At 39.5% G+C, this 10,153-nt stretch overlaps 1 protein-coding gene across 2 annotated transcripts; it reads right to left on the reverse strand.

The window, feature by feature from the left end:
- Positions 1–1,115: 1,115 nt before the first annotated feature.
- Positions 1,116–9,706, reverse strand: LOC140942958 (pre-mRNA-processing factor 39-like). Of its 2 annotated transcripts, none has more exons than XM_073391978.1 (13): positions 9,624–9,706; positions 9,227–9,441; positions 8,785–8,910; positions 8,360–8,475; positions 7,721–7,888; positions 6,879–7,036; positions 5,921–6,009; positions 5,280–5,679; positions 4,372–4,580; positions 4,014–4,073; positions 3,162–3,439; positions 2,246–2,444; positions 1,116–1,708 (listed from the first exon to the last, which is right to left on the reverse strand). In XM_073391978.1, the coding sequence occupies exons 1-13, from the start codon at positions 9,685–9,687 to the stop codon at positions 1,631–1,633; spliced, it is 2,160 nt and encodes a 719-aa protein (XP_073248079.1). In that variant the 5' UTR covers positions 9,688–9,706; the 3' UTR covers positions 1,116–1,630. The 2 variants fall into 2 exon arrangements, with proteins under 2 accessions (XP_073248079.1, XP_073248080.1); XM_073391979.1 differs by lacking the exon at positions 9,624–9,706 and adding an exon at positions 9,013–9,078 and having other exon boundaries at positions 9,227–9,369.
- Between the last annotated feature and the right edge of the window lie 447 nt (positions 9,707–10,153).

Consider the following 10,153-nt stretch of genomic DNA (forward strand, 5'->3'; position numbering starts at 1 on the left):
TGTTTCTTAAATAAAATATCCCTGGACTGGCCGCTTACTTTGACAACTCAGCTGTCTACTTCAAAACTTTCTGACAACCCTGAAATGGGCACAAAGTCACCTCGCTCTCCACTGCCCCTCCTGTTATATCCCATACTTTGCACATTCGCAGTGTGTTTGATGTTTACGATGTGCTCGGTTGGACATGCTTCTGATGCTCGTTGTTAAAATTGGCCTTTTAAATACGTGAAACATTACACCTCCCCAACATAATCACCAGCTATGAAAGCTAAACTAATGCATGTTATCCATGACATTTTAGAGAAATAAAAATTATAATGTAACCTAGTATAACGATATAATATGGCAATGTGAAAAATTCTTAAATAACTTTGGACCAAAGTTTTGGACAACTTCTTTGCTCATGGGTGTCAGTTTTGTAAAAAGTGCCTCAGTAGCAAGAGGCAATCTTAATTTTTTTCTTCATTATATTGAATGTCAAATTTAACATCATCATAAAAAACACACGCAACAGATACTGTAGCAGGTTGTCATTGTTGTACGATTTTGTAACATTGAACCTGAGTCAGATAAAAGTTTGCTTTCAATTTCTTAACTTATGAAAATTAAACCAGGAGAAATAACTATACATCATACGTGGCACCTGATTGCCATATTAAAGGCGTTAACAAAAAAATTGGGGCATTTTTTTAGTTTGGAAAAGCAGTAACATTTGCTGTCCATCCCTTCCACTGAGGGTAGACCCAGGCAGTGGTCATTTCTTGCTTCAATTGGATTCAATTTCAAAAACAATGCTGTCTTTTTATGACTATAATTGACCACTTCATAAACTAGCAGGAGAAAGGTACAAGCTTTGTAACAGTGATTTCTGGGATTGTTTGGAATGACAGTAAACAATTGGTTAGTACTTGCCTAAGATTCCCATCAACCAATCATAATAATATTATCCAACAAAGCACTTCCAGAAGTCACTGTGCCCAAAGCTAGTATCTATTCTCTTAGTTTATTGAGCTGCAAATTGTCAGAAACAAAGTTCCGTGTTGTTACTTCCCTGTCTGTCTCCATAAGGCATAGTAGGAATAAAACTAAAAATTATTATTCTCATAAACACAAACTTCAAAGATAATTTTTTTTATTTGAAAAATCAGAAGCAGCCTCTACAGTCATGAACGTTCCAATAGTTTCTAGTTTTTACCTGGAATAAATAATGCTGCTTTCAACACTTTACTTTAAGTTTGTTTTGAGGGCCAAGGCAACTTTCTGTGACATCTAGAACAAACAGCCAGACCTTGTATCCTTACATAGTAGTCAACACTGCTAGCATAAGCTACCAAATTACAGCCATGGGACCAAACAACTAGAAGTATTGTTTACCGAACAATATAAAGAGCCCTGATAGTTTGCCCCTGCTATAAACTAGACGTTTTCACTGTTCATTGTTCTAAGATGTGTGACACATGACAGCTGACTGTGTAGCTTTCACCTAGTGAACCAAAACTGGCTTGGACACCAATGCAGTTGTAAAATTCTGACACGGCAAAACATGCAACAAACTTTGCTGTCTGGTTTTTCGCCGTCCGAGCTATAACTGATGTGTAGTCTGTCAACAGTGCATGCCTGCAAGCATTTTCTATTGTGTGGCAGTCTGGTGTGCATGTCCATATGCTGCCCCATACTGTTGATACCACTGACTGTAAGTGTAAGCATTCTGGAACAAATGACAACAACATATTCATGAGGAATTTTGCTACAAGGAAAATGGGAGGACTGAAAGCCAAAATAGAAAAAATGCACAATTTGAATAGTCACACCACAGGGTTAAATCAGAAGACTTAAAAAGTTAAACTTCAACAAATGGCTTGGGAATAAAAGGGTCTTTAAAGGGAAGTCACTTGTACATGAAAGTGTTCTATGAAGAAAACAGAGCTTTTGGAAGGAATGGCAGTACATCTGCTTTATCAGTCTGCTCATCATAAGAGCAGAGATCAATGGATAGCAGAACAGTACAGTTGCTATTGGCAACAGGGAACGAGCAAACAGTCACTGATCAGACATGTTCACTAGCAAAGGTTGCCAATGAAAGGAAACTCTTCATTGTTACTGTAAATCCTCTGTTAAGTGCCCCCCCCCCCCCCCCAATAAACCCTCCCTTTTCAGGGGAAGAAAGTTAAGCTTAACAGAGGATTTACGGTGATAAGAATTAACAGACCAAAATACATAAAGTTCATTCAATATAAGATCTTACTGGGTGAGCCGCAGAATAAGCTGCCCACTGGCTCTGAGGTGTGGCATAGCTGTAAGCAGAAGCAGCTGCTGTGTAGGCAGCAGCTGATGAGTAGGAAGGGTCATAAGCCCCGACATCAGTCAATGCTCCACTTGCCACCTGCTGGCTGCTGTCTGCTGCTACTTCTTCAGTTTTGGCCATCTTGGATTTTATATCTGAGCTATAATATAAATTGAAAGCATCTGTCACTAAATTAACAGCATCTTATTTCCTGTAAGAAAATGTCATTGCATAATCAAATATAAAGGTCTTGAAAATAAAGGGAATGATCGACCAAAAATTAGCGATTTCTTATCAATTGCCCGTGGAGAACATTGCGTTGCAGAAGTTATACTCTTATTCAGAGCTGTGCTATAGCAGTACTCATGGTCACCTAGTGACTTGCATTGTCTTAAGGAGGCTGTCAGGAAAATCTTCAATTTTGTACCAGAAGTACACGTTACATAATGCTAAGCACCCTAGATTTCATAGGTGCAGAACTTTTTGACAACCGATAATCATTTTTCTCAGAGAACAACCTTGGTATTTAAATTGAGGGTAAGGTTTTAATAAATAATACAAAGCAGATCACTACCAAGACATTGTGTGTTAAAAAGCACATAATGCACAGGAGCATTATGTGCTGTTTGTATCAACCCAATTTAACATAATTAAAACAAGGATTATTGTAGCACATCGCAACAAAATTCAACCCCCAAAGACAGGGGAGCTTCAGAATTGCAATTTATGCAATTTCTCTTGGCAACAGGGAACGAGTGAAAAGTCATGGATATGACACATCCACTAGCGGTAGGTTGCCAGATAGTTGCTGAGAAACTGTGAGAAAAATATTACTACGCAGTACTATGCAGTTGTACTAGCTAGTTTGAGAACTTACCCATCCACTTCTTGTGATCTCTTTCTGCTGCTCAAGGAGATCAAAGCAGACTTGCCTTTGTACAACTTGGCATGATTCTCCTGAGCTGCCGTTATTTTTGAAATATCACTGCTGAAATCTTCAAGAAACTCAACTCTTCGCTGGGAAAATCCTTGCTTTGTTTCTAAATCCAATTCACTGTCCTTGACTAGGTCAAATACTTCCTCAATTTTTTCTTCATTTACTGGGTAAGTACTTAGTTCCAGGTCCAACAGCTGGAGGTATAGTCTCTTGTTACCCTATGCACAGTTAAGAAATTAAAGACAAATTTTAAAAGTGGGGTAGGAACAAAGACTGCCCTCACTGCCCAGTGACTGCTAAATTTTAAGATGCAAGTCCAGGGTTCATGCTTAACCTTTAAGAGCACTGATCAAAGCTTTGAATAGAAGATCTTTTCCACCAGAAAAAGTGGTCAAGGTAATGACAGTTAAGGGCTTCTCAAATAAGGGTTTCATAATCATCTTTAAAAGCCACAAAAATGAACCAGAAAACCATTCTCCGTGCTTTTCAGTGAAGCACAAATGTGTAGCTTCTAAAATAAAAATAAAACTTCGAAATAATTTAAACTTAAAATAAATGAAAATATGGAAAGTCACGGTCAACACTGTTGCAGATAGCAAAAGATTGTCTCAAAATAACCAATGAGAATCAGCAGGACATTGCTTTATGCTTTTTACTGTTGGCAACAGGGAACGAGTGAAGAGTCACAGGGCAGACGTAATCACTAGCAAAGGTTGCCCGCTCTACTTGCAATAAAACCTGATAAAACATGTCTTCAGGAAGCAACACTGATGATCAAAACATCAATCTTACCTTGTCTTTCTCCAAAGCGCCTTTCAGTACTGTCCGGGCCTTTTCAACATCACCCGAGACCTACAATGATACAAAAAAATCTAATAACCAAGTTACCAATCAACTTCAACCACAAGGTCTACTCATTATCCAATATAGGTGGCAGCGGCAGGAGAGAAGCCTACAGCCACAGGGTTGGAAAACAAATCCCTAGGGTTGAGGCAGGTGACCAGTATACAACAAAGGCCAATATCAAATTAACGTTCCATTTTTATGCTAAAAAAAACCAGTCTTAGAAACTACATGTATGTATCCCAAATATATGCGCACAACTTAAAACAATGGCATGTGTACAAACAACAGAGGGTCACCTTAATACCTTAGCTAAGAATCTTGCATATCTAATGGCAAAAAATGTTGCAAGTTCCTGATCACTTGTCTCAATCATAGCTTCTTCATATAACCCAGACACAGCATCAGTGTTTCCTCTTCTTCTTTCAAGATTTATTCTTCTTAGCTTTACCATAATTATCCCTGGTACTCCCTTGTCCAATTCAGCAAGGATCTCAGATGCCTTGCCAGCATTTCCTGGAAACACAAACAGCATGTTCATTGCTCACACTCATACAATGAATCTATTGTCATGAACAAGTCAATGAAAAGAAAGAAAATACACCGAAATTTCCTTGCGGAAAAATATGATATTAAGCTACATTCTAACCCTACTTAGATTAATTTCAGTTATTTAGAACTATTCTATGGAATAATTCATGATGGCTATTGAAAATATAAGGTTTGAAATATGTTTAAGTTACACCTATAATCTAGCCCTTTTTTTTCGAAGAAAGGGGGGAAAAAAGACGCCCGATACTTTTATTTCACGAGTGGTCTGCTGCCACCTAAACAAGGCATCTGTCATCATTATTTTGTGTTATTGTGTCAGATTTTACTGGAAATTTAAGCAGTTTGTAACAAAGGCAGCTAGTTGAATTTATCTACTGTCCAGGCAAGCGGTGAATGCTCCTCAAATTAAATTCTGCCTGATCCAAGCAAGAAAAAGTTACTGAAGACGAATAACAACTCGTCCTCAGCAGCTGTCGAGGTTTTTCCCTGTGCATTGTTGACTTGATTCACTAAAAAGTGTTTATTTTTGTGTTTTAAGACCTAGCTAACCTAAGCTTGCTGTTAACAAACAAAAGGGAAGAAGGATGGGCTGATTGCAGGTTACTCATAATCCTGAGTGGCATTGACTTATAAATACACATCCTTTAAAATCTGTCATCTCACCTTGTTGTTCTTCAAATGCAGCCCACGCTAAATGAATAGAAGGTTTCCTTGGCAGATGTATCGTACAGGCTCTCTCATAGACATGTCGACATTTTTCAACACCATGTCCCTCCATGTAAGTGGCAAATCTTTGCCAAAAGTCTTCATACAATGCACATGCGATTACGCAACGTTCAAAGAGAATAACAACTCTTCTATGATCCCCATTGCTAAGTTCAAAGTCGAGGTATTCCCTCCAGTTCTTAAGTTGGACACGTTCTAATGGCTTAACATGAAAGTAGGGCCTTTTAATGGCTTCTTCAAATGGCCATCTTTTTCGCACCTCCTCTTCCAAAGCATTGAACACCTTCTGTCTAGCTGCTATTACTTTCTCTCGGATGGCAACGGTCTCAGCATCATTCTAGCAAGAATACAGAGTACTAATTAAAAACAGTGCTCTAAGCTGCAACCGTTTTGGCTGCCATGTCAAGTAGAAAAAAAAACTGGCGACTAAAATAATTGCACTGAGTGAATGCCTAGAAGCCCTAGTGTTTTAAGAGCTAGCATTTATGGTACACTGTAGCTTTGTAAAAAGCTAACAATCAATCCAAATTGATCATGGTACCTAGAGACAAAGCATACAATTTAACCATGTGCCTCACCTGTGCAGAGACGGAGCTTTCTGCTCCAGGAGCAGACAGGTTCTCTGTACCTGGTGCAACTTCATCAGCTTCTGAGTCTCCATCTACACCTATAGCAGATAGTTAACAAACATCTAAAATTAGAACAACTTCATTACACCACCTGTCTGCAATTCTGTAGTCAACTCAAGTTGCCTAACACCTGCTATGTGCTTTTATTTTCTAATCGTAATATCCTTGCTGTTCCAATTCTCCCTAACCCCTTCCCTGCATTCTATTTTCCATGTCAACACAGCAAAGAGTTTATGTGGAATCAAAACAAATGGAAGTAGATCTGCTTTACCTCTACCCACCAAAAGAGCAGTGGTCAAATAAAAGCAGACGACTACAGTTGTTATAGGCAACAGGGACTGAGCAAACAGTCACTGAACAGACACATTTACTAGTAAAGTTGCCACATCATCCCTTTATCATCACTCTTGGTGATTTTGTTATCTCTGCGTCCTATCTCCCTGACACATAAAAATCCTCAAAGACACAACATAATTCATGGCATGAGTCCATGTAGGACACAAAGATAGATCAATCGCACTTAAGGTGTTTTCGTAGAATATCCTGTTTTTGTGATTTTGGTGGCTGTTCTCGAGGCTATTGTTTAATGACACATGTTTCTTTTAGTCTCTGTTGTGCTTTCAGTAAACTGTAATACAGAGTTTTGGACTCAGACTACCTGGTTAAATGGAGGCCCAAGCTTTTTCAATTTAGGAGTCATTGTTTTTTGAACTGGGACTCAGTGGTTCTGGACTGGGACTCATAATTTTCCACAAGACGAGTCCCAGGACTCACCATAACTATTTGTAACAAAATCACTGCACTCTGTAAAATAACAGTAATCATAAATGTTTTCTCAGGAAAGAGTAGTCCCTATTTAAAGTAAATTTTAATGGCTTCTGATAGGACATGAACATGGTATTTTTACCTGGTGGATGTGTTGAGGTTGTAGCCACGCTGATCAGAGGCTCAGCTTCTGCAGTAGTTACCCCAGGAGGAGCTGCTGCCACTTCAGCTCTGAGCTTCAGTAATTCTTCTGTACATAGTACTGCGGCTATGGGGTTAGAGTTGATGTGCTGCTTAAACCTGGAAACAGATTATACAGTCATGAATAACATCTCATAAAAGCAGTTTTCAATTATTATTGAACTCACTAGACCAAAACAATAATGCTAAAATGGTAGAAATGCTTTATTTAGCTAATAGCCCCTTTAGAGTTACTAGTCATGTGACTGTGCCTATGAAGCTATGCAGGCTTATTTATTTTAAATTATCCCATTTCTTTGCTTTCCAGAGCAAGAAAGAAAGAGAAAAGCTTGCAGCCACTTGGCTCTTCCACAGCACATGGGACTTTGTACAGAAAAAAAACAACTTTTAAGCTTGTCCTTTGGGCAAGTGGCTCTTGTATTTTGCCTGCCCATAGCCACTTCTTGCTCCTCCTAGTTAATCATTTTCTTTAGAGTATGATTTGCCTAGACTGCTACCCACTGGGAAAGTCAGCTACAAAGGTTACTTTCCTAGTAACAATGTCTTCTTGTTCCAGACTACTGGACAGGACTTTTTTCTAAAAGAGGAATAGCCTGCGAAAACATCCATTTCTCCACACTCTTCGCCACTGGGAACGTTTCGCGCAGAGTGCAAAACGTCCCCAGCAGCGAAGAGCGAGGAGAAACGGATGTTTTTGCAGGCTAAAAGAGGAAAGGCTGATGGAAAACTGATATCTGAATCTGATAACTTTGAAAACTGATATCTGGTGGTGGAAGTTCTTACTTTTCAAAATGTTGGGTGTAATTCTGTGTTGGGACTGTGAAGACTTTATCATACAGGGCAGTCACTCTTTGCAGCTGGCCCTGGCTTTTTTCCCATTCGATGTAAGCATCCCATAGCTTGTCTGCTCGGAATTCATCACCAGCAGTAGAAACAGCTCGCTCAAATAAACTACAAAGCAACAAAAGAACCACAAAAAAATGGAAACTGATCCTACAGGAGATAGAACATGACTTGTAGATTTAAAAATGTTAAAAAGAGGACTGAACTATAAAAAATACCTTTTCCATCAGAAAGTACCCCATACCAATAATGACCTGCCTGAGGCCAGCATGGGTTGCGATGCACACTACCACCCTAACTGGAGAGTTACTAACAAGAAACACATGGCACAACAAATTATGGGGGTTAGATTTACTGCCAAAATGAAATTCAGAAATTCAAAAACAAAACTTTTTAAAGTTTGAAAACAAACACACTCATCAACGGTGAATAATCCTTTGGTGTGCGCTCATCTCTAGGATTTCAACCATTTATATTTGATGCCTGTCATGTCTTGAGATGAAAGTGGTACTCCTGGAGAACAGATAGACTGTCAATATCAGTACAAAAGTACGGATTAACTGTACAGATCAAAGTTACCTTCGCATGAGCTGTGGGCCATCAAGTTGACCCTTGGTAGTCAGAGAAGCAAAGTTCAGATAATGTACCCACAAATCCACACTTAGAGGGATTGCAGCAATGGCCCTTTCAAACACCTGGAAAGAGAAATATACAAGGCCTGTCAACATAGAGACTAGTTTTCAAACAGTAATCTAGTGATTAACAGATCAGAGACCACCTCCAATTGTGGCTAGACCAATTCTCCACTATTTTACTACATGTGACAAGGTGTCCTTGCCAGCGGGTTCTCAGGAACAAGAAAGCTGCTACCGTTCGACTGAAGATACAAAGCCACCGTTGTAGTTGGGAAGCAAAGGCAGAACTCAAGGCAAATCATTTTGATGCCATTGTCCAAAATTGCCAATCAAAAGTTGAAATTAGCTTCAAGAAATTTCATTTCTTACCTCTTTGGCATTTTCTATGTTTCCATTCTTTCTCTCCATGTCTGCGTACTTCTTCCAGTAACCATAGCAATAGGGATAACGCTTGAAGAAAGCATCAAAAGCTTGCCTGGCTGAAGAGAGCTTGTTCTAAAGTAAGAAAAACACATCAATTGCCAAGTTAGCAGCAATTAATGGGCTTTTGATGTCAAAACAAAGTGCAGGCTGGAAAAATAATCAACAAGAAATAACCTCCAACAGAAGTTTCTACAAACGCTGACTTGCATGGTTTTATCCAAGTAAAGGGCTAAAATTATCCTAGACAAAGAGAACGATTTGTCAGAATTCGCAAAACGTGCTCAAAAATCGAAAGTATTATGTAAAACAGCTGCTAATAAAATTTAACAACAATTGCTTTTTCCAAGTGATCAAGATCAGAGCAAAAGTAGAAGTGTTTAAAACATACCTCTTGCTCCACAAACTGTAGGAGATATGTCCAGCTAGTGAAGTCCGCCGGATTTTCCTTGACAGCTTTCCAGTATTTAAGTTCCTGTTCATTGACAACTTCATCTTGAGTAGTATCAGAAGAATTCTCTTGACTAACTGCAGCCTCTCCATTTTCTTTCGTTTCAGGCATTTCCGCATCAGCATCAACTGCCGTAGTGCTAGCAGCGTTACCCCCTGAATTCCATTGCAAACAAACACAGTTAACAGATCGAAGGTCGAACTAGAAAGATCATTGAACGGCCGTACACAAACACGCTGCAGTATTCGAAGTTGTGGTAAAGAGGAGCCACAAAGTAATGAGAAAAAACCTTCTTTGAAAACAAGGATAAGAAAAACATAAATTTCAGCCCTCGTACCTTCAGGATGAGCCTGATTTTCGTTGGATTCTTCGTGAGAAGCTTCCTCTCCCGCAGTCGCCATTTTCCCTGCAGCGTTGTCTTGGTCCGAGGGAAGGTGGTACTAGTCACGTGAGTGAGTCGGAAGTAGGGGTGAGGGTTAAGGGTGAGGGAGGGTTAGGGACGGTGGGGTAAGTAATAAAAAAAATCCTGATCCAAGATTAGCTCATTTACTATGCTAAGGGTGGCTAGTATGGTATTTGTAGAAACGAACTACTCGGGTTTCTGGAGGGAACAAAACAGGCAAAACTGAGCAATCTCCATGGGACAAAGACATCGTGCATCAACTTCATTTCCTGCTATGATTGTGTAGATGTAAAGCATTCAGTAGTCTCCGAAGCACTAGTAATTTCTTTACTCAGTTTCCACTGCCAGAAGACTGACAGGAGGGCCAAAAAGTGAGGGGAAAGATTTATCGCTGACCTATAAACAGTGTTCACGGCTCAAGAGATAGATATCGTGACCCCAGTGATCCTGGGATAGCGCGCAGT

Source organism: Porites lutea, chromosome 7 (assembly GCF_958299795.1).
Source record: "Porites lutea chromosome 7, jaPorLute2.1, whole genome shotgun sequence".
Lineage (NCBI taxonomy): Eukaryota > Metazoa > Cnidaria > Anthozoa > Scleractinia > Poritidae > Porites > Porites lutea.